This window comes from Podarcis bocagei (assembly GCF_964188305.1).
Source record: "Podarcis bocagei genome assembly, chromosome: 4".
NCBI classification, from domain to species: domain Eukaryota; kingdom Metazoa; phylum Chordata; class Lepidosauria; order Squamata; family Lacertidae; genus Podarcis; species Podarcis bocagei.
This window is the reverse complement of record NC_138128.1, coordinates 36730028-36755107: the sequence shown is the minus strand read 5'-3', so window position 1 is coordinate 36755107 and position 25080 is coordinate 36730028. Positions and strand designations below refer to the sequence as shown.

The following is a 25080-nucleotide window of genomic DNA, read 5'->3' as shown; positions in this document are numbered from 1 at the left end:
TTCATGCTGTATTGAATCAGGGTGGCTGGATTCTGCAATTCCTTCAGCCCCGCCCCCCAACAATTTCTGCATGGCAACCTAATGACAGATATGAAGATACAGTGGTGCCTCGCAAGACGAAATTAATTCGTTCCGCAAGTTTTTTCTTCTTGCGAGTTTTTCGTCTTGCGAAGCACGGTTTCCCATAGGAATGCATTGAAAATCAATCAATGCGTTCCTATGGAGACCGTCCAGGGACAGAGGGAAAGCGCTGCTCTGTCCCCTCTTTTGAAGCAAGGGGCTGCGGGGAGAAGATAGCGATCTCCCTGCAGCCCCTTGCTTCAAAAGAGGTCCGGGGACAGCGGGAAAGACGCGCTGCGCTTCCCGCTGTCCCCGGACCTCTTTTGAAGCAAGGGGCTGCGGGGAGAAGCGATCTTCTCCCCGCAGCCCCAGGTCCGGGGACAGTGGGAAGCGCAGCGCGTCTTCCCCGCTGTCCCCGGACCTCTTTTGAAGCAAGGGGCGGCGGGGAGAAGCAACCTTCTCCCTGCAGCCCCAGGTCCGGGGACAGCGGGGAAGACGCACTGCGGGGCAAGCTTCGTTTTGCAATGCAAGCCCATAGGGAAATTCATCTTGCGAGGCAACTCGAAAACGAAAAAACCTTTCGTTTTGCGAGTTTTTCGTCTCGCGAGGCGTTTGTCTTGCGGGGCACCACTGTATCAAAGAGAGAGACTAAAAATTAGGAGGTGAAATACTAATGAAGTTGAGCCCTACTCTGAAAACAGCTTTTGCAAATTTAATTTGGGTAATAAAAATCAATCTGATGTAACCTATCAGGTAGTATAACAGGGTGTGGCATAAAATCTTAAGATTTTTAATTTTTCTGCTTGTGGCCTTCTTTAATTCTGGGGCTTTCTAGTACTGAGAGCCAGTGTGGTGTAGTGGTTAAGAGCGGTAGATTCGTAATCTGGGGAACCGGGTTCACGTCCCCGCTCTTCCACATGCAGCTGCTGGGTGACCTTGGGCTAGTCACACTTCTCTGAAGTCTCTCAGCCCCACTCACCTCATAGAGTGTTTGTTGTGGAGGAGGAAGGGAAAGGAGAATGTTAGCCGCTTTGAGACTCCTTCAGGTAGTGATAAAGCGGGATATCAAATCCAAACTCTTCTAATATTAATAGAGACTATGCACAGTTGTTAGCTGTGATAATGTTTTTAAATTGTTCCTGAAAGAACAACTGTCTTATGAGGTTGATAGAGGGGGCTCTAATGGGATAAAATGCCTTTCATATTTGAGTAATGATTAATTCTGAATGATCACATCCAAATAGACAATATGCAATAGACAGATGTCAACTCTGTGATTCAACCCTCAATTATACAATTTTACAGTTTATAATTTAATGATGTGTTCGGTAATAAAGTGAATAGTGCAAGATTAAATTAATGTTGAATGTGACATCTGATATAAATGACACTCCTGAGCTCTTAATTTATACTCACCAGAAACCCTGAATATCTGTAATTTGTAGCACAGCAAGGCTTATGGCATCATCTTCTAGAAACTAGTCAGTAAACAGGGGATGGTTCACAACTTCAGGGCTGGCAGATGGGCACATTCCATTAGTGCACCATGTCTCCTTTCCCAGAAATTGATTCTTGGAGTGTTTCATATAAAGATGAAGCTACCATAAATCTTAATGTTTCACACAATACATCTGATACAAATTCTGGCAGAGTCAAAATAAATAGCCCATCGGTAAAGAGAATTGGCCTTGACTGTGTTGGACACAAAGTAGTCTGGTTATACCTAGTAAGAAAATAAAAAAAATGAACTCAAGTTTGGTTTCATGGCATCGTTGTCCTGAAAGCAAACCTCTGCCAACATACTAGGGCACAGAAGGGTTTATATAAAGCCAGAGAGCGAGAGAGGGAGAAATACAGATATGCCAAGTTGATTCTGATATGCTTTGGATTATTTAACGTCCACCTCACTCTCCCTTCCAAGAGACATTGTTTCCAGGTGGACTCATCTCAGCCAGACAGCCTACTGGGCCAAAGCTGATTAACTTCAGAAGTATAACTGCATCACTTATCTTCACTCAATTCTCTGGACCAATTTACAAGGTAAGAAACCCTGAGCTATTAAATTTTGGTATTTACTTTGGTTTGATATTTACAGCTCTATTACGATAGCAGATATTAAAGGAGGATACACTGTGAGCCCTTTAGTTCATTATGTGAAATTTACAACACCATATATTAATCAGTTTTATGGCTGGCTGATGAATTGCCTGGTGTTGATGCCTTCATTCACACCCACAGTTTTCAGGCTAATATTTAATGCATCATAGAGGGGATCAGCCTTGGTACCACTAAAATCTACAGTCCCAGGCTATCTGCAGTATTCTAGCTATATTTCTTGGACTCCTTCACTCTTTGATAAATTTACTATTCATGGAGCCCTAAAAGTATGGCGTTGGTTGGCTTTTCTTATTCTTCAAAGTTGCACTAGAAATTTCACATAAATGTTTTTGATCACTTCTCTTAGTTTAAAGCATACCCTCTGTTTTAAAGAAATATATACATTCACTATTTAGTAGCCATAGTTTATTTATAAATTTTCAGTAAATGGATCCATTATAGTTCCTGAATGTTGTTGTTATCTACTGCCCTATACCTGGGGGTCTATTTGGTAGGTTTTCAGTTTACTACACAACGGACAATTATTGTCAAATCCAAATACGGAAAAAAACCCTTATAACTCCTAACAGATGTATTCTAACCAAAAATCAAGCCATATGAGAAGTAAACTATTTCACATTTCAAAACAAGCCATGAAAAGAGTTTTACAATAAAACACCAGTTACAACTATTTTATTATGCTATGCAAGTTTTAAAAATGAAATTGAAATTAATATTTCATTGACCAAAATCCATTAATATTAGCATTCTTAGATGTTTGTGGAGTATTCTATTGCTTCAAAAATTGCTGGTACAGTAGAAGGAAGACTTTTTAAAGTGTTCTCTTTTGTTAAGATTCAGTCCTCAGCACCATGGACAGAGATGCAGGTTTCATGTTTTCAAAGCCTTCTTGAGGTACACTCAGAAGAAACTTTTAAAACTGCAGTCAGCAGTTCAGACCACCATTTATACTCAGAAATTCAGACCACCAAGTCAAAGATTTGGCAACCACCCATCCTGCAACCACTTCAGACTATAAATTGGCATCATTCTCTAGAACAGAGTGAGTGTGTGCCTGACCCCCATGTGATCTCCATATGTAAAATCACACATATGTACACTTCAGTCACAAAGTCAACACCCGCCCCCCACAAGTATGCAGGAATCACCCATACTGGATATTTCATAGATAAGCCATCTTTGGATATGCCATTTCATTCTGCTCCATGGAGAAGATGAAGGAGATAATCTTTTATTATTCCAATTTATTATTCCCCTCACTAAAATTTAATAATTTCCTCCTCTCCCCCCAAATAACAACAGAAAATGACCCTCATCTCCATGTTTTGTGAATGGGGCTGTGCACGGGTACTTTCAACTTGGCTTTCGTGATGACTCTTATTTAAGCACTCTCCATGCACTCTGCTAGCTCTGACCTTGCTAGCTTAACATTTGACCTTGCTGCTTTCACTTTGTTGCACCTAAGTCCTCAACCCTTCCATGTCTTTTGCTTGGGAGAGCAGGGCGGGGGGGGGGGCAGGGTTTGCTAGCAGCAGAAGCAGGGTTTGCAGGAACGCCATTAGGCATCAAGCCCAGCTTGAAGGGATCTGGATCCTAATCTAATTGGGACCACGCTTTTTGAACAAGGTTGAACTTTAACCATCATTTACTCCAAACTCTTGCACCGTCACTGCAAAAACATAGCAAGCAGCCTTATATTGAGTCATACCATTGGTCCATCTAGCTCAGGACTGTCTACACTGCCAGTCAGTGACATTCCAGGTTAAGTCTTTCCCAGCCGCACCTGGAGATGCCAAGGATTGAATCTGGGCCCTTCTGCAGGCAAGCAGATGCTCTACCATTGAGAAGAAGAAGAAGAAGAAGAAGAGTTTGGATCTGATATCCCGCTTTATCACTACCTGAAGGAGTCTCAAAGCGGCTAACAATCTCCTTTCCCTTACTCCCCTACAACAAACACCCTGTGAGGTGAGTGGGGCTGAGAGACTTCAAAGAAGTGTGACTGGCCCAAGGTCACCCAGCAGCTGCATGTGAAGGAGTGGGGAATCGAACCCGGTTCACCAGATTACAAGTCAACTGCTCTTAACCACTACACCACACTGGCTCTCCATTGAGCCAATGAAGCTACGGTAGGATTGCGGTGGGAGGGCTTGGTGGGGCTGAGAGCAGCAGGTGGTAACTGTACACAGAAAAGCAAAACTGGTCCGTATTCCAAACTGATGAAGCAACATTTCCCCTCTTATTGTTTTCCTGATATTCAGGTGGACTATAAATTTGGGAGGCAGAAGGCAGGACTGTTTTATCTGAATTCAGATGCATTCAATAAAGTGTGCAAATCTGCTAGTCTGTGAGCTGCTCAAATGATACCAAAAGCACACGTGACACAACTTGATAAGCATCTTAACGTGGTGTCCGTGGAAGGTGATACTTTGATATTATTATAAAGAGATTTGGTCCCCTGTTTGTAATTACCATACCTTCAAAAAGGGGCTCAAGCCCCACAGAGGAGCAAACTACATGTTTAGGACTTCATCCATGAACAATTCCACCATCAAGGCCAAATTCTGCCACTTACCATTTATCATTCGCTTTGATTAGGTTATCTTTCTCAAATGTCACATCAAATACAGCGTTACTGCAGTGAAGCACAAATCATGCTTTTCTATATTATCCAATTATTACCTTGCTTGTCTGCCAGATCACTCCCATAAATATGCCTTTTTGACAAATTCCACTGAGGAGTGTTTCACATATAAAAGACCAAACAAATTAGGGTAACAGAATACCAAAATGACATTGAATACACTCTTATAGCAGAATGCTTCAGATTCATGGAAATGTCTTGGTAATATTAAATTGTTATAAAACAAAAGGCCAACGATACTTCTGGATACGCAGGATCTATCAGCCGCCGCCTCCATCAACTGTGCACAACAGAGTCTATTTTGCGTCCCCCACAGTCTTTATCATCCAGGAGGACAGGAGAAGGACAGGACTCGAGGCAGGTTAAATAAACTGTTATGTGACCCGCATGGCATACCTCGCCTATTCCTGCTAAGCATGGTGCATACTAATCTGATTTAACTGGTTTTTATAGAAGATGGTGTTTATTTATAAAAGCATTTATACACTGCCCTCCCACAAAACATCAGGTGCGCATATATATATATACGCATATATATATATATGCATATATGCATATATATATATATATATACACACACACACAGTGGTACCTTGGGTTACATATGCTTCAGGTTACATACGCTTCAGGTTACAGACTCCACTAACCCAGAAATATTACCTCAGGTTAAGAACTTTCAGGATGAGAACAGAAATCGTGCTCCAGCAGCGTGGTGGCAGCAGCAGGCCCCATTAGCTAAAGTGGTGCTTCAGGTTAAGAACAGACCTTCGGAACGAATTAAGTATGTAACCAGAGGTACCACTGTATATGCATGCAGATCATTAAAATGGTCAGATGCTCAAGGTAAATTTTAAACGGCTGCATAGGCATGTCGCCATAAAAATAATAATATTTAAGTGCCCCATGAAAGTTATGAGTGATGATCCTTGCAGAATCTCTGCTACAAGAGTGTTCCACAGCATAGCACTGGCAACACTGAATGCCCAACCTCTGACTGAAGCCAGCCTCTCTTGCTTTTAAACATCCAATTTGATCTCACTCTCAGCTGGCTGTTCTTCCCCTGCCTGGCATTTTCATGCAGCCAGATCTGATTGGCTATCATTTTATATTGCCTGAGATCATTCTAGGAAGGAGAGGAAGCCCCCAAATAAAAGACACTGTTTGTGGAGAAGGGAAGCTGGGTGAAAACAGTCATGAAGGTACATTTAGTAGTGTAAACGTTTAGAGCAGCCTTTCTCAACCTGTGGGTCCCCAGATGTTGTTGAACTACCACTCCCATCACCCCTAGCTAGCAAGGCCAGAGCTCAGGGATGATGGGAGTTGTAGTCCAACAACATCTGGAGACCCACAGGTTGAGAACTGCTGGTTTAGAGGAACTCCAGAACTAAAACACGTCAATATTTAAGATCTGAAATGCTGCTTCTGCCTGACCTACTTAGGATGCATTCAAAGGGTTAGAGTAACCAAGATATCCACCCTCTGTTTTCCTTAAAAGATGAGCCGTCCTTTCTTAAGGAAGTATGCAAAGCTCATCCTTGACTGACTGACTCTCTCTCTCTCTCTCTCTCTCTCTTCATGGTCAGGTCTTTCAAACATAATCTAAAGATGAGGCAAGGAGCTTTGATGGAAGGAATCTGATCAATTATTCCTCTGATGCCTGCTCTTCTGACCTTTTTTTTCTCCTTTAGAGACTGCTATAAAAGCCAGGGAGTTTGTCTGACCTTTCTTTGCACTTACATCATAGTCATTCCCCCCTAAAAAGAATACATGATTTATTACATGCATATAAATGGCATCTCACTGCTTCACAGCTTCCAGTATCTTTGTACAATGCAATTACAGTTAGCATAATTCTTCAAGAATAGCTGAATGGACAAAGCATGATGACCAATTTTATTTGAAACAGTCACAAAAGCGATAGGGCTGAATATAGCTAAATATTTGGCTATCCTGACATGGTCCACAAAAATCATTGAACTACCGCTAACAAAGGAGGACCATATTTCCAAAAGCTGAACCACTGGGCATGACAGTGAGCAATACAGAGGCTTGTATATAGCTCTGTTTGATCGTGCCCACTGCCTGGTTGGATGGTAAGGACCCTGGTTTGGTAAGGACCTATTACATCCCTGCTATGTCAGGCTTTTGCCCAGACAATGGTTCTGTGCTTTGTTGTCAACCTGTTTGAAGTCCTGGACTGTATCAGCTTTTTGCAACCTGGTGCCCTGCAGATGTTTTGAACTTCAGCTCCCACCATTCTTGCCCAGTGGCCATGCTGGGTGGGGCTAATAGGAGTTGGAGTCCAAAATCATTTGAATAGCCACAGGTTCCCCATCCCTGGGCAATATAGAATGACCTTCATGACCTTCAGCTTTATTTCTGCACCTTATGCAGGGGTTTTGTTCTTGGCCCCAGCACGCATTGGCGGAGCGTGTATAAGCACCTTGCCCCATTTATTTTGCCCCAACCCCATTATGCACTCCAAAAGGATCTGCGTATCGGCAATCACACATCAACTGGACCCATCTAAAATGCTCACCGCCTGTATATGCATGTGTGTGTGTGTGTGTGTGTGTGTGTGTGTGTGTGTGTGTGTGGATAGAGAGAGAGAGAGAGAGAGACTTCTAATGGAAAACAATAGCACTCTTTTTCCAATTTGGCTCATGTTGTTACTATGACTCAATATATGATTCTGATTTATTAAGATTAATTTTCCCTAATGAAAACAAAACAAAACATATATAACGGCCCATCTGGGTAAATAATTCTTGAAAGTGCTTGGAAGAGAAATGGCACCTGCATATCCAGAGACACAGCACATGAATCATAACCAGGCCTTTTAGGGTTATATATGTGCCAGCACGAAAAAATAAGAGACGTACAATTTACATAGTGATTCAGAACTTTTGTTTCAGAATGTTACATTCGTGTTTAATTATTTTACATGATCTATGTCTTTGGCAGAAACTCTCCTGCTGTTTTTAACGCTGAAGCACATTAGTAATCCTTAGTTTAATTATATCTGAAGTTGCTATATTTTCCTACAAACCAAACGGAACATCTGTAATTCTCAGGTACATAAAATTCCACTGACTGCTCTAGAAGGTGTAGACATTGAATACATTTTAGACCAGCTGTTAAATTTAGAGTCGAAAGAGCTTTTAGATAATGCTTCCATGGAAAAGAAACATGTTTGTCAATGGATTCATCTCCCTGTTGATGACAAATCTGTCTGGTATTGCAAAATATTATAAGATGTACATCTTTATCCAGAATTCCCCAAGTGGTTAGGTGACCCTTTGTGGAAGTTGCAGTGACCCTTTGTGGAAGTTGCAGTTTGGCAGGGGGCAAGCCAAGAAATAATAAATGAACTGAGAGTGGCAGCTTTACCCCACCTGATGGCTGGACCAAGCCTTTACCCAACCATTTACCCAACATGTCCCTGGGGGGAGACACACTCCAATGGGGCAGAAACAAAGGGAGGCACACCAGTTTTGTTTGAAAAGGAAAAAGCAAGTGCAAACACTGCTCCGCCCCCCCTTCTCTCTTGTTCCTGTGTACCCAACAGGTCTTGGGGCATTCTGGAGTCTCTGCCCTAGATTGTCTCCTCCATGGGGATCTACCAGTAGGGTTGCTCAGCCTCGCTCCAATTCATGTACATTTTAGACTGTCCCAGTGAGCCAATTGATGGATCTTCATCCATGGGAATAAAAATCTCAGCTACATAACAGCCCTGATTTCTTTATCGTTTTTATGATGCACAATATATATGTGCAGATTCAGAGAGATGTGATTCATTTTGTAATAACGCTTCTAAATACACGTCATATACTTGCATACAAATCAAATGACTTCATTCCTGTACTGGCAATATTCCCCCTGGTTACAATTAGTGCTAAAATGTTCACGGGGAACCTTCCTAGAAGGCAGACACACAAATTATTTCCCATTTCATAGTAATTAACATAGAGATTGAAGACGAGATGACTTTAAACTACATAGCTTCAATTTTCTAAGAAATAGTGGAGGCTTATAGTAAAAGGACAATATGATAAATTATAGGTGTGGGACCATATTGAAGAAGGGGCAGGTTAAAGGCTTCAGGGTCTGTGATCTACAGGGGTAGATGGACCAGAAAAGCAAAGTGTAGCTACTCATGATTTATTGAAGTTTCTGTATAAATACAGGATCAGACCTCTAACTCCACCTGCTCTTTCCTGGCAGCACAACCACAATTTCCCAGTTGGTGCATCCCTTCAGCCCTCTTTTCCAAGGCTTCAGAGCTTGAGGAGTGAAAGATCCAGGTCTTATGATACCCTGGGGCCACTCCCAATAGCCAGGTCCTCCCAAATCCTAGTCCAATAGTTGGGAAAACCAGATAGGTACTTCTTAGGAGTCCCTCTGCCTCCCAACAGATAGGGGGAGAAGGTCCTGTAGAAGTGCCAAGAGGTGTTCTTTGCTCCTCTATCTCCAGGAAGCCCCTTTCCACACCTCTCATGTTTATGCTTCTGAACCCTTCATTAGGCCTTGGGCTGGTGGTAGCAGCTGCTCCCTGCCTTGCTTCTTCATGTACTGACTGAGCAGCAGCAGTCTTGGCTCCTGGATAGGTGAACTGGGGCCGCCTTGAAAGGAAAGTCACAGCAAAAGCTGTTCTACTCAAGACAGTGCCCGGCAAATCCTCACAACAGTCAGATTATCCAGATAAACACATCTAGTTGGACAGAATAAAGCTTTAGTTTTAGCTTCTTGCTACCAACTGATGATGTGTATACAACTAGTTTTGTTTAAGGAGCAGTATTTTGTCTTTAAGGAGCAGTATTTTGAACTGAAGTCCAACAGGACAACTTCCTATGACAGGGAGGGAGGACCTGGGACCTTTGGTGTGTTCTTAGACTCCAGCTCTTATCATCCCTGACTGCTGGTCTTGCCATATTAGGCTGATGGGAGGGGGACTCCAACAACATCTGGACACTCACAGGTTCCTATGCCAGACTTTGGACTTATCTTCACACTAGGGATGAAATAATCAGTTTATTTCTGCTGTGTCAAGTTCACACGTTCATTTGTAACACGTGTCACTCTATCCCACTTCCACGCTAATCTGCCTTTTAAAAAACCTGCATGCAAATTCATATTCAAATAAGCATTTTAATGCATTTTCTCACAAATAGGATCTATAAATTCATTTTCTTCCAAAAAATGTACAGTGAAGTAAACATTTCTCAATATATTGTGAAACAATGCATTTTCGCCTTTTTCTTTTTTTGATTGAGAACTGCACAGTAAAATGTAAAATTTTACAGTAAAATTCAGAAATGCAAAATCTGAATAATATTGACATTTTGGCCCACACATTAGTTTAAGAGGGAGGGATCAGGTGACTTCACAGTGGAATTTGCCATGTTCAGATTCCTCAAGCATCCTTCCTCCACATGCAAGTTCTCCCGTATTCTAAATCTTAGTAAAATGAACCCCAGGCTGCCTAGCTAGGGAATGCAATGGTGGTCTAGGAACACATGACTATCTTAGAAGGCATGACTGAAAGTGAAAATGGCTGTGTTATTTATTCTAAATTAAAATAAACTGGCTCAGAATATACACACACAGATTGGCATGATTTCTCCAGTATAGTTTATACATCATTCTTAAGGAACCAAAATATAATAAAACGAGATGCAGGGAAACCCAAATGTAAGCTTGGTCTCTGAAGATTTTTTAAATGAGTCACTTCAGTTGAAGCAGCACATGATCATAACAAGAACCAAAGTGATCTCAGGACTGATGGCACTGAAGCCTGCAGGGCACGTTAGGAGAGAGACTGCCTACAGATCTAATTAAAATGCACCCAGGAATAAAGTAAGAGGAGGAATCTTTTCTGCCTAATTGGTAAGAGAGGAACTTACTCTGCTAAACTGCTGATGTAATTGGAAATGCCACATACTGGTTTAGCTGGACACAATGATCAATCAGACATTATTCTTTCCAGCGGCCGTGGAAATGGCTGTGTCACTTGTGGGGGTTAATGAAAGCACAATCCTGAATGCAAACTTCTTCAAGTCATGAAACAAAGGCAACTGCTTTGCGCGTGGCAAAGCACACTTCTGACAGGGACTGGCATGAACATGACTTTGCACTGCTTTCATATAGCCTTGTTTTAGTGATCTGTAACTGCCGGTGCCCTGCATTAGTAATTGTTCCTCAAGGGCTCCTCCACTGTTCTTGGAGAAGTGATTGTTGAAGGTGATGAGCTGATTTAGATATGAAAACATCTGGTCAAATTAAATCCTTAAGTATAGGGTCCCCAACTATGCCATCTTACTGTAAATAAAAAAAGGTTCAATTTCATGGGCTGTTCTAGAGAAAGAGAGCAGGAGGTATGGGTGATTCCTGAATTCAGTGCCTAGAGGTAACAACGGGCTGGATGAAGGCCAATAAAATGCAGCCTAATCCAGACAAGACAGAAGTGCTTCAACTTTAGGAGAGCAGCCAACCTATTTTGAATAGGGTTTCCTTGAAGAAAGATTCAAAGCCTAGGAGCACTCCAGGGTCCAAATAGCAGCTAAGGAGCCCCCTACTTGAATACATAGTAATTTTATCAGCCAGTAAATAGCATTGCAACTTTGCTTTCATAATACTAATGTTGATAACAACAAAGAATGTATAGTGCTTTCATGTGTTCAAAGTGCTTCACATGGATTTTCTAATTATAGCCCTGTAAAGTTAAGTCAGGGACGCGGGTGGCGCTGTGGGTAAAACCCAGCGCCTAGGACTTGTCGATCGCATGGTCGGCGGTTCGAATCCCTGCGGCGGGGTGCGCTCCCGTTGTTTGGTCCCAGCGCCTGCCAACCTAGCAGTTCGAAAGCACCCCTGGGTGCAAGTAGATAAATAGGGACCGCTTACCAGCGGGAAGGTAAACGGCGTTCCGTGTGCTGCGCTGGCTCGCCAGATGCAGCTTTGTCACGCTGGCCACGTGACCCGGAAGTGTCTGCGGACAGCGCTGGCTCCCGGCCTCTAGAGTGAGATGAGCGCACAACCCTAGAGTCTGGCAAGACTGGCCCATACGGGCAGGGGTAACTTTACCTTTACCTTTAAAGTTAAGTCAGTATTATCTCTCATTCTGCAGATGGGGGGTGGGGACTGAGGCATAGAGACAGAGAAAGCAGCTCACTTTAATCCAGCTAGTGAGTTCTTGGCAGAAGTGAGATTTGAACCACAGACTTCAGGGTTTGTACCTGAATCTCTTAGCATGCTATGCTACACCAATGCCACATTCAACCATTAACCACAAGAAAGGGGAATATATTGTTCTTCCAAAACTGTTGAACTATCTTCAAAAACCGGGGGTATATGTCAAGTGTTTAATGGGGCTTCCTTCCCAGGTAAATGTGTATAAGGGTTGCAGCCATAATCATCTTCTGAGTGTTAGCTTTTTATTCATAAATTAATCCATTCTTAGATAAACACCCTAAGAAAACGGCAACACATGTTTGATGTTATGCTGAAAGCGTTAAAGAGAAATTTAACAACTTCTTTGATGCTTTGATCTCTGAAGAAATCTCACTAAAATTATGATCAAAGTAATTTATATTACTTAACAACAAATCATCTTAAGGCAATAATAAGCATTCTGTTTAATCCACGCAGTCAATTACCCACTACAAATCTCCATCTGTTGGGGGGCAGGACTTCACTTAAGGATCATTTTCTCTTAAAGGTCAACAGAAAGTCACAGAAAGAATCTCCCCTACAAGGAGGTAACAAGTCTTGGCGGCCATGATATATTGCACAGGATGTCATGTCATTTGTGGAATTTTTGTTTTGCGAAGAGAAGGTGCAGTTCTTAGTATACTAGTGCTGAAGAGACGAAATCCAAAGAGTTACACAAGGGTCACTCAATGGCTTGGACCCAATGGGATGTCTGACGTTTTCCCACTTGTACGACAGGTCCCTATGTCATACTACAAGCAATCTTGGAAACTCCACTCATTATTTTTTTTTTTAAAAAAAGGTTTACTGTGTGGCGTGAGGTGGTTGTTGGTGCTTTGCCCACACTCCCCTGGCCATACAAAATTAATCATGTTGTTCTTTGTCATCACGAAGAACTCATAGATGACCCTGTCTTACATCTCACAACTGGAAGAAAAAGTAGCTAATTTGAGCCATGGTTTTGCATGATATACACTATTCCTTTCCACACTAATCAGCGCAATCAATATTACAGCCAGTAGCAGTTGTCAAAAGTTATACCTATTCTCTAATGGTGAGTGATTAGGGAGGAGATGCTACTCTGTCATTACAAACTCTGCAGATGCCATTATCCACGTTTCCTCAAATTGGACAAGAAAATATGCTTACATTAAATGAAAATCGATTGCTGTTAAATGTGGTAGGTAGCTCTGGCTAATTTGGATTGACACCATCTATGCGACTTGCAAAGCAGTGGATTGAAGGAAGAGTATTATGTAGCCATAATATATTCAGCACTGACTAGCTGAAGTTCTGTGTAGACAGCCATGCATAACCCACAGAGCTCAAGTGAATCGCTTAAGCAGGCACCCATTCATCATGTTTTTGGCATACCTACTGGCAGACCATCTTTTTCTTCTGGATTGGGAAAATTAAGAATCACTTTCAGCAAAACTTTACTGGCTACTTGCAGTGCCACAGGTTCCAATGTGGCCCCGCTGTAGTTCATGCAAGGTATTTCAGGTTTTTTTAGGGCAATGAGCCTTTATAAACTTAGTGCAATTTTATAGAAACCTACTCAGAAGATAGAGAGTGATAAATGCAAAACTACTGGAATTATGAGTCATAAGCAACTGTGGGAATTTGCCATGGATGGATGCAGCCTTGCCTGGTCAGCTGACATACACCAGGACATATTTAATTCTTTGCAGAATCCTGGTTTGTCAATATGTTCAAGCTTCATATAATTACTACAAATTTGTGTTTCAATTCCATATTTCCTTTTAGGTTGAATGTGAAACTTGAGTACTTACCTGATTAAATTGTTGCAGTTTAGCAATTAAGTTGCTGACGTGTGGGTCCATTCCTCTGACTTTCAATTCTGGGTTATTAATTTGTGCCTTCATCCCATTGGTAACCACTCTGCTTGTATAACTGCAATAGAAAAGGAAAGGAAGGCTTTGTTAGGATATTTCCGTTCCACCTTACAAGGGAGCAGGCTTTGTGAGTCACAGAGTCTGCGTATTTCCTGTTGACAGGAAGTTTATGTTTTTCTGTTGCTTTCGTTTCTCTCTCTTGGTGCCTGAAACACTGAAGCAGGCAGTCATGTTTTCTCTGTTCTGACCAACGCAGAATAAACTTATAAATAATGCTCTCCTGCGTGCATCTTTCGCTGTGCATTATCTGCTGATAAGAGCGTGCATCAGCTCTGGAATGTGGCAAGCTATTTCTGGAGCTCGTGTCGCTAATTGCTGATACTGAGTGTCTACGGGAGATCGATGGACGTCTGGAGGCGACGTAGGGCCATGATGGACTTTGTCTCCCTGGCAGTATCCCAACAGGCTTAACATTCAGGTAAATGTCCTTTACTTTTTAGATTCAGTAAACGCTTTGGAAGAGTCTACCAAGCTAAATACATATAACTCCAGGAGAGTCATGATGAATATCCTGATTTTGTGTGTGTGTGAAATACAGACTTAAGAAGGTGCAGCACAGTTTCTGTAATCAGGTAAGCAGCACCCTGAACCTGCATTTATCTAAAGACCCCTTCCCTGCAAAAACAAAACAAAACAAGACAAAACATCAACAACCCAGAATATACACTAGGACAATGCTTTTATTACAACTAAAAAGAGTGAGCAAGCTTTTTAGTTCTTCAGAATCAGACTGAAGATTTCAGAAGAACCTGAAAATTTGCCACCATTTTGCTACCTTTTGATTGCCCTACTTTTTTATTTGGATTTTTTTATATAGAGCTGAATACTGGAATACCCAGTATAGGCAAAAGGAGGTTCTTCTTCACCTAGTGCATTGTCAAACTTGCACTGCAACTTGGATGGCTTTGAACGTAGGCTAAAGAAGTTCATTGAGACTAAAGCTATCAATGGCTACTGGTCATGATGGCTGTGTACAACCTCCAGTAATGTCAAAAACAAAGCATAAAATTGCATGATTATTTACATATTATTGACCAAAAAACCAGCGATAGTAATTACTGCTTATATGCACTTGTGTGAGTTTCATTCTTGACATGAAAATTATGGCGATTTCGACTCCTATTTCCATTTATGACAGAATTCTCTAACATCCCCAGTTAGAAGACAATTTGCAGACTCATATATATAAATAGAGAGAGAAAATATTCAAATCATCCGTAAACCCTCAGCTCAGAAATTCTCTCATTGATGCACACTATAAATTGCTTTGATTGTTAATTATATTCTTCCATTAAATGAGCTCATTTGATAAGATTCATCAGGTGGTTGTGATCCTGTTCGCCACATGCAGTGACCAACTCTTTTGCTAATTATGACCAAATACCTGAGACAGGTATTGTGTGTCCTTGACTTCTGTAACACCAGGGAGAGAAAAATGATAAGAAATAGAAAAGGAAATAATGAGCCAATTAACAAGATATAAATTTCAGCTTATTAGGTGAACAAATGGTTGAAAGTGTGGCCTGCACACAGTCAGCCTTGCCCATATCCTCAGAAACACAGCAGCCATTAATTCATCAGATAACAGAGCAGACCAAAAATGCTTGGCATGCCGGCTCCCTTTAATTCATGGAGAATAAATAGGTTTTAATCCAGGGAGGGCTGCAAATCATAATATTTGTTGGGCATTGATCATCATAACTCATCATTTTCTAGCACACATTGGAGAGCAGGCTTCTGTGAAGTTTAACAGAGCAACCTGCTCAAAAATAAATCTGACTGGGGCTCCTAAAGAATTGCAGTCTAAATAAAATAACTGCCTGGCTCTTTGGAATTACCTTGGCTGCAATCCTGATTGTCCTGGGCACAGAACGCAGGGTGCAGAGTAATTTTATTAAAAGCCAGTATAGCTCACCCTTCTCTCACCATATACCTTGGCACCCGAACACGAGTGGCTCTCTACAAAGCCCAGATGTTCATTTCAAGGAAAGTTCCTCCACCTTGCACTTGATTTATTTATTTATCACACTTAAATCCCACCTTTCTTCCATATATCGCAAGGAGGTGCACATGGGATTCTCAAGCCTGCTTAGTTTCAACGAGGACCACAGGTCTTCAGGTCATAGCCCAAGTACCGTACCCCCTTCTCAGGGTCCCAACAAACAGTGGAAGAAGCACAAAGTCATATTAAGGTGTTAAGGAGGAGTTGCTTGCCGAATGTGAGCCACAGAGGCCTTCTTCTTGAAGTGACTGCTTGGGCCATAACTGAGCATAACCTGAAAAAAGCTGAGGCTAAGTGCTCAGGTGGAGAAGCAAGAGAGGACTGCGCAGATCTTAAATGCAGGGACAGGGAACTCTTTTTTCCTATTTAAGGCTACATTTCCTCAAGGGTAAACTGTTGGGGCCGGGTAGATCCAGAAACAAACATGGGTGGGGCCAGAGCCAAAGGTAGGTGGAGCTGACAGCATCACACCAGCCCATCTCCCTCTGTTTGTGCCTTCCTCCCCCTCCATCCATTCTGCCCCACTTGTCCACCACCATTAATACAGGTCAGTCCTGATTGCTTGCAGGGGGCTTTCCCCCCTCCTTCCATTGCTCCACCCATTTCCATCCCTTGGACGCTACTTCTCTCCGCCACCCCACAGTCCACAGCAAGGCTTTCCCCTGGGATGAAGAAGAAGAGTTTGGATTTGATATCCTGATTTATCACTACCCTACGGAGTCTCAAAGCAGCTAATAACCTCCTTTCCCTTCCTCCCCCACAACAAACACTGTGAGCTGAGTGGGGCAGAGAGACTTCAAAGGAGTGCGACTAGCCCAAGGTCACCCAGCAACTGTATGTGGAGGAGCAGGGAATCAAACCCGGTTCACCAGAGTACGAGTCCACTGCTCTTAACCACTACACCACATTGTAGCAGCCACATCTCTGTCTCTCCTCAGAGGGAGGCCTGGAGAACAAGAGTGGACCTGGAGTATCCAGAGGGCAGCATGAGGAAGCCACAGGTTCCCCAAGGCTGTCTTAACAAGCCAACCTGCATCATGTGCACAGAACCACCAGGGCTGCAGTCATAGTATGCAGCGCCGGGTTGTGACCATGCCCAGGCCTAAGAACATGTGACTGAAACAGCCTTCTTTCCTTGCTTACCCCTTCCCCTCCTTTCTCGCCCTTTTGTTTCCCCTGTGTCTAACTGTAGATTGTATATGGGTATTTCCTTAAAACTGCTGCAATGCAAATGAGTCCTTTTTTCTCACCCCTTCCAAATGTTCTCACAATATTTAATGGGTTAAGTAATCTATCTGAGCATCATATTCATAAAACAGAATCACAGGCTTTTTCTTTTTATCTTTTTAAGCACAACTAAATAAGAGGCAATGTCCTTAAGTGCCTATTGAAGAGGATTCGCTAATTTTCCAAATCAATGAACCTGTGAGGGATTTTCAGTATTCGACGGTACAAATCTCACCCTAATTTAATTATGTAACTTTTGCTAGATCAGCACCACCTTTTGCAAAATACTTAGGTTATGCCATATTGAATGTCTTCATATAAATTACTTGTGGTTGGCTGAGCCAAAATCTGAAAGGAAGAAAGAAAAATCGAGTGCTTTTTCTTTGTTTTGTAGGGGTCATTCCTAACGTTTGTTATTCCTGCTTGGTGTTAAAGAAGTAAAGAAGAGTATTCAATGCTTTTTATGCTTTAAAAAGGAGAGAGGGAGAAGCAGCTGGCTAAGGTGGAATATTAGAGAACCTAAGGGGGAGTTTGTTATGACAAACCTAGACAGCACCTTAAAAAGCAGAGACATCACCTTGCCAACAAAGGTCCGTATAGTTAAAGCTATGGTTTTCCCAGTAGTGATGTATGGAAGTGAAAGCTGGACCATAAAGAAGGCTGATTGCCGAAGAATTGATGCTTTTGAATTATGGTGCTGGAGGAGACTCTTGAGAGTCCCATGGACTGCAAGAAGAACAAACCTATCCATTCTGAAGGAAATCAGCCCTGAGTGCTCACTGGAAGGACAGATCCTGAAGCTGAGACTCCAATACTTTGACCACCTCATGAGAAGAGAAGACTCCCTGGAAAAGACCCTGATGTTGGGAAAGATGGAGGGCACAAGGAGAAGGGGACGACAGAGGACGAGATGGTTGGACAGTGTTCTTGAAGCTACCAGCATGAGTTTGACCAAACTGCAGGAGGCAGTGGAAGACAGGAGTGCCTGGCATGCTCTGGTCCATGGGGTCACGAAGAGTCGGACACGACTAAACAACTAAACAACAACAAAGGGGGAGTTTATTTGTCAGACATTTGTACTTTGAGGAGATGAACTACAATTTAGCAATGTAAAAGGGAACAGTCATTCTCAGACAATTAATTTAGCACACTGATACAGCAATGATTAAAGTTGGTTATCAAAACTATTTCATAATATGCATTCCAGGGAGGGTTGCACTCTTTGTTTCTCTCTGACACACACACCCCTTAAAAAATCTGATTGCCACTGCTCCTTCCATTATCATTGTAATTATTTATGATGCCTAATATGCATGCACAGGTTGGTGAATTTGATAAGTTAGTTCCTTCAATCATCTGTGATCATCTGTTCATAATTGTATGCAATATGCAGTAGTACCACTGGTTACGTACTTAATTCGTTCCGGAGGTCCATTCTTAACCTGAAACTGTTCTCAACCTGAAGCACCACTTTAGCTAATGGGGCCTCCCGCTGCTGCCGCACAATTTCTGTTCTCATCCTGAAGCAAAGTTCTTAACCCGAGGTATTATTTCTGGGTTAGCGGAGTCTGTAACCTGAAGCATATGTAACCTGAAGCGTATGTAACCCGAGGTACCACTGTACAAGATTTTTAAACATAGTTTTAGGAAAGGGTAAGCTGTGTACAGCTGAAGGGAAAGTGGAAATTTTGCAAAGAAAGGGAAAGGGCAAATCCCATGTACAGAAGTGTGTGTATGGGAGATGGCGGATGCTGCATAATATTTTTTCTCTGGTGACATTGGTTGCTTTTGCTTATTACAACATAGCAGTGAACATTTAAAGAACATAAAGAGCACAAACTACTGGATCAGACCAAACAAGGCTGTAATCCTGTTTCCTACAGTGGCCAACCAAATGCCTAGAGGGATCCCTTAAGCAAGAGGACTCTTCCCACTGCGTTCCCCCACAACTGGTATAAAATGCAGTATAACATTAAGCATTGCTAACAAATTTCTGAACCACTGGATTTAGAAAGTATGACTCTGCTCAGGTTCTGAGATTTTTTATGTCTCATTTTAGTTATTTAGGGCACAATCCAACCACATGCCCATCTACATGTGGAAGGGGATCCACATAGGGATCAGTGGAGCCTCTTTCCCCTCCCTCAGCCTTTGCCATGGGCCTTTGGACAGACACTCACACATGCCAACATAATCGCCATTATCAGCTACAGGAAGCCTGTACATTTCTCCTGTATATATTATATATTCCATGTATATTGACAGGGAAATGTGTACAATTTTCTCTTCATGAAAGAAGGATGTGCACATTCTCCATGAGGCCTGGTGAATGCGTACAATGGCTGGTTATTGTGCACATTAACTGTACAACTTCCATTCCTCTTCACATACACACCTCATATCTCCAGTCCTCCAGAGGGCAGCATGCGTGAGGGGAGAGATCATGCCCACTTTAACCTTGAAGGTCCAGGAGTGCTAATGCCAAATATATATTTAATCTAAATTAGAATAAAATACACAGATTTCATCTTTTTTCTTTGTATATGTATTTTTAAATGATTCCATCGGCAGAGGAGACATATACAAAGTGGAAGTAAGCAAGGTCAAGACACAATACACTTCTCACATTTGGGATGGAACATGCCAATTGCAAGTGGAAGCATCAAATACCCATATGCTCCTGTGTATACAGCACAGATTAACCCTACTGGATCCCTATCAATCAAAATGGAAAACTACATTATACGAAAAGCTAAAAGGCTTGGGGTTTTTGCCACAGGCACTGATAGCCGCAGGTTATGGGAAAGCCAGAGCAACAATTCACCAACGAATCTGGGACGTAGAATTTCAGTGTCACGTGAGTGAGTTGAATAAGCACCCAGCAATCAAAGACAATGGGAGAGGTTTTACCCCAGCAATATATCTGTCAAAATTACAAATATCTAAATATAGATGGTCATTCACCCTCGCTAGATTCAATGTGCTGCCATCTGCCTTATTGCAGGGCAGATATGTGGGTAAACCGTATGCGGAGCAAATCTGCCCCTGTGGCCTGATAGAGGTGGAAACCATCTCTCATGTCTTGCTACGATGTCATTTTTATGAGGATATACGCTCAGTCTTTATCACCCCTGTTATACAGAAAATTCCAAGTGGGTCTGAACCTCAGTGCTTAAAATCCCTCATAGAGGATAGGGATCCAGAGATCACGCTAAGGGTGGCCAAATTTTGCGCGGCTGCCATAAAACTCAGGGAACAAGCTGTGCTATTACAAAAACTAAGGCCTCTAGATAATATTTTAGAGACTAAGACCTAAACCACATTTCTAATGGCTGCCATATTCCTATTGTTTATTGTCATATTCGATTGTTAATTCAAACATAATTCTATCGTGTTTTATGTTCACTTAGTACGGTATGTGAATCTGGTCTGGGACCGTAATAAATTTCATTCATATACAGCAGAGCAAAATCCTAACTTTGTCTTCTCAGAAGTAAATCCTGTTGAATTCAGTGGGGCTTATTGGGGTTAGAGTTGTAGCCCAAGAGACTTGAAATTAGCCCCAGTTCCCTACCACATGAAATACATGTGTAAAAGAGCCTCCAATCACTGCCCTTTAAGTAGGCTATTATATCAACCCTTACTCCACAAATAGCCTGACTACTTACTTCCAAGAAATGAATTTTAAGATTTGCATCATAAAAGCTTTTGATTAGTTCTATTAAGCCTCTTGATTAATTGCCTCAGTGCCATTTCTTTAAAAAGCAACAACTAAGCCTACAAACAGAGCAATTTGAGGCATAGCTATATTTCAACATGAACTCCAAGTACAGTGGTGCCTCGCAAGACGAAATTAATTCGTTCCGCAATTCTCTTCGTCTTGCGGTTTTTTCGTCTTGCGATGCACGGTTTCCCATAGGAATGCATTGAAAATCAATTAATGCGTTCCTAGGGAAACCGACTTCAGACCAGGTCCGGGGACAGTCTGTCCCCGGACCTCTTCTGAAGGCTGGGGGGGGGACAAGGGCTTTTCTTCCCACCCCCAGCATTTTAAAAAACCCTGGGACAGCGGAGGACTTCTCCGCTGTGCGGGGCTATCTTAAAATGCTGGCGGGCGGCATTTTAAAATCGCTCCGGACAGCGAAGGACTTCTCCGCTGTCCGGGGCGATTTAAAAGCCCCTGGGAAGGCAGGCAGGGGGGACAAAGACTTTCGCCCCCTGCCCGCCTTCAGAAGGTGTTCCCGCCCCCCGCCCCACTTCGGAACAGCTTTCCGAAGTGGGGCGGATGGGGCAGGTGTCCCCGCCCCCCCGCCCCACTTCGGAACAGCTTTCCGAAGTGGGGCAGCGGGGCCAGGTGTTCCCGCCCCCCTCCCCACTTCGGAAGAGCTTTCCGAAGTGGGGCGGCGGGGCCAGGTGTTCCCGCCCCCCCTCCCCACTTCGGAAGAGCTTTCCGAAGTGGGGCGGCGGGGCCAGGTGTTCCCGCCCCCCTCCCCACTTCGGAAGAGCTTTCCGAAGTGGGGCGGCGGGGCCAGGTGTTCCCGCCCCCCCTCCCCACTTCGGAAGAGCTTTCCGAAGTGGGGCGGCGGGGCCAGGTGTCCCCGCCCCCCGCCCCACTTCGGAACAGCTTTCCGAAGTGGGGCGGCGGGGCCAGGTGTTCCCGCCCCCCTCCCCACTTCGGAAGAGCTTTCCGAAGTGGGGCGGCGGGGCCAGGTGTTCCCGCCCCCCCTCCCCACTTCGGAAGAGCTTTCCGAAGTGGGGCGGCGGGGCCAGGTGTTCCCGCCCCCCCTCCCCACTTCGGAAGAGCTTTCCGAAGTGGGGCGGCGGGGCCAGGTGTCCCCGCCCCCCCGCCCCACTTCGGAACAGCTTTCCGAAGTGGGGCGGCGGGGCCAGGTGTCCCCGCCCCCCCTCCCCACTTCGGAAGAGCTTTCCGAAGTGGGGCGGCGGGGCCAGGTGTTCCCGCCCCCCCCTCCCCACTTCGGAAGAGCTTTCCGAAGTGGGGCGGCGGGGCCAGGTGTCCCCGCCCCCCCGCCCCACTTCGGAACAGCTTTCCGAAGTGGGGCGGCGGGGCCAGGTGTTCCCGCCCCCCCTCCCCACTTCGGAAGAGCTTTCCGAAGTGGGGCGGCGGGGCCAGGTGTTCCCGCCCCCCCCGCCCCACTTCGGAAGAGCTTTCCGAAGTGGGGCGGCGGGGGCAGGTGTCCCCGCCCCCCCGCCCCACTTCGGAACAGCTTTCCGAAGTGGGGCGGCGGGGGCAGGTGTCCCCGCCCCCACTCCCCACTTCGGAACAGCGTTTTAAAATGCTGGGGGTCGGGAGCGAAGCGCTGCCGACCCCCAGCATTTTAAAATCTCCCCGTGTCCCGGGGAGTTTTTAAAATGCTGGGGGTCGGCAGCGCTTCGCTCCCGACCTCCAGCATTTTAAAATCTTCCCAGGACACAGGGAGATTTTAAAATGCTGGGGGTCTGCAGCGCTTCGCTCCCGACCCCCAGCATTTTAAAATCTTCCCAGGACACAGGGAGATTTTAAAATGCTGGGGGTCTGCAGCGCTTCGCTCCCGACCCCCAGCATTTTAAAATCTTCCCAGGACACGGGGAGATTTTAAAATGCTGGGGGTCGGCAGCGAACGCTTCGCTCCCGCCCGCCAGCATTTTAAGATCGCCCAGGGCAGGCGGGGGGGAGGCAGGCGGGGGGGGGAGCAAAGACTTCCCCCCCCCCGCCGGCCTTCAGAAGAGGTCCTCTTCTGAAGGCCGGCTGTGGGCGAAAGTCTTTGCTCCCGACCACCAGCATTTCCCTATGGGCTTTCGTCTTGCGATGCAAGCCCATAGGGAAATTCGTCTTGCGAAGCGCCTCCAAAACAGAAAACCCTTTCGTCTTGCGGGTTTTCCGTCTTGCGAGGCATTCGTCTTGCGGGGTACCACTGTATGTGGTTTTGTTTGAATCAGAATCATCTAGAGCAGGGGGCAGCAAACTTTTTCAGCAGGGGGCCGGTCCACTGTCCCTCAGACCTTGTGGGGGGCCAGACTATATTTTTGGGGGGGGGGAAGAAAAAAAAGAACAAATTCCTATGCCCCACAAATAACCCAGAGATGCATTTTAAACAAAAGCACACATTCTACTCATGTAAAAACACACAGATTCCCGGACTGTCCATAGGCCGGATTTAGAAGGCGATTGGGCCGGATCTGGCCCCTGGGTCTTAGTTTGCCTACCCATGATCTTGAGAGCAGCATAATTTCTTTCAAGCTGCCTGCTCTTTGAAAAGGTACTGAAAAAGACTACTCATCCTTTTCCCTGCACATATGCAGATTCACCTACTTAAATCCCCTTTTTGTGTGTGGAGGCACCGCTATTGACTGGAGAGGGAGAGACTGCTCTGGAATCAGTAATTTGAAAACTGCTATCCTGCGATATGTATAATTAGGGATCTAAGATAACAGCACTGAAGTATGCATAGGAAAAAACTGAAGTAAGTGGAGCAGTGCAGTATCAAAATGCAAGTATAATATGGTGGCTTTATATTTATAAAAAGCGACACAACTAATTTTCAGAGAAATATAAGACAAAAGGGAAAGGGAAGGCAAAAAACAGACACACCTTTAAAACCACATATTTGGCATCACAGCTGACAGAAATATTCCAATATTTGAGTGTACGCAATTCAGATGTGGAACTGACTTCAGAGTTCTAATAATGAAATTTAATTGCAATATTCTAAATGCTCACCCAACACATAGAGCCAAACATGTTATAAAGTTTCTTGAAGCTACTTTGTGTGGTGCTTAAATTCTGTGGTGGTTAAATTCTGCTTAGCTTTATGACACATAAATGTCTGCATCTGATGAAGTGACTGTCAAAGCATTTGCTGGTTTGTTTGTTTGTTTGTTTGTTTGTTTTTAAGACTTTAAGGTGTTCTGTTGGTTTTTTCTGCATTAGATGTTCTGTTGATTTTTCTGCAATAGACTAGCCTGGCTTCCCCTCTAGATGAAAATGTTCAAGCAATTAAGCATGGAATGTTCACACAGAGAGATACTAGTGGGGCAGATTTTATAGCTGTTATGAGAAAATGAAGATCCCATTACAGCAGGTTGATAGGACAAGCATAAAGAATGTTCAAGGGTTTCATTTGGTCCACATTTTAAAGCTAACTAGCTTGATTCACACTTTCTGGACAAATATGTGGTCCAGACAGTTATCGTTTGGTTTAGGGCATCTTTGAATTTGTGATACGGTTTTTGGCTTTTTTAAAAAAAAGAACCAAAATATGCATAAAAATGTATACACAAATGCATATTTTAGGATAAAATGCATAGAAAAAGGCATACTAAAACTCCATAAATTTGCATACAGTTTAAAAATAATACAGTGGTACCTCGGGTTAAGAACTTAATTCATTCTGGAGGTCTGTTCTTAACCTGAGGTACCACTTTATCTAATGGGGCCTCCCACTGCTGCCACCCTGCTGATGCGCAATTTCTGTTCTCATCCTGAAGCAAAGTTCTTAACCCAAGGTACTATTTCTGGGTTAGTGGAGCCTGTAACCTAAAGCACCTGTAACCCGAGGTACCACTGTAATCGCAAGAGGTTGCAGAAATGGAGCAAAAATAGACCGATCTATCTAACCCCAGTAGACACAAAGGGAAAAGGTTCGTTTTATATATTAAAAAACCTGCAGGATAAATGTTTAAATTACACACTACAGATAACATATAATATACCATTATATGCGGGAGGCAGTGGAAGACAGGAGTGCCTGGCGTGCTCTGGTCCATGGGGTCACGAAGAGTCGGACACGACTAAACGACTAAACAACAACATACCATTATATGTTCAGTCCTTTTATGGAAGGACTGTAAGCTTAGTGACAGAAAGGTAAAAAGGTCACATGCTTTGCCTGCAAAAGGTCCCAGGTTCAATT

General features: G+C 43.7%; 1 protein-coding gene across 2 annotated transcripts in view; it reads right to left on the bottom strand.

The window, feature by feature from the left end:
* Positions 1–25080, bottom strand: part of LOC308586222 (glypican-5-like) — a 421981-nt gene that overhangs the window by 172193 nt on the left and 224708 nt on the right. For both annotated transcript variants that reach the window (XM_081192628.1, XM_081192629.1), the window contains one exon: positions 13819–13939. In XM_081192628.1, the coding sequence (XP_081048754.1) occupies positions 13819–13939 (121 nt within the window). The remainder of the gene's footprint in view (positions 1–13818; positions 13940–25080) is intronic.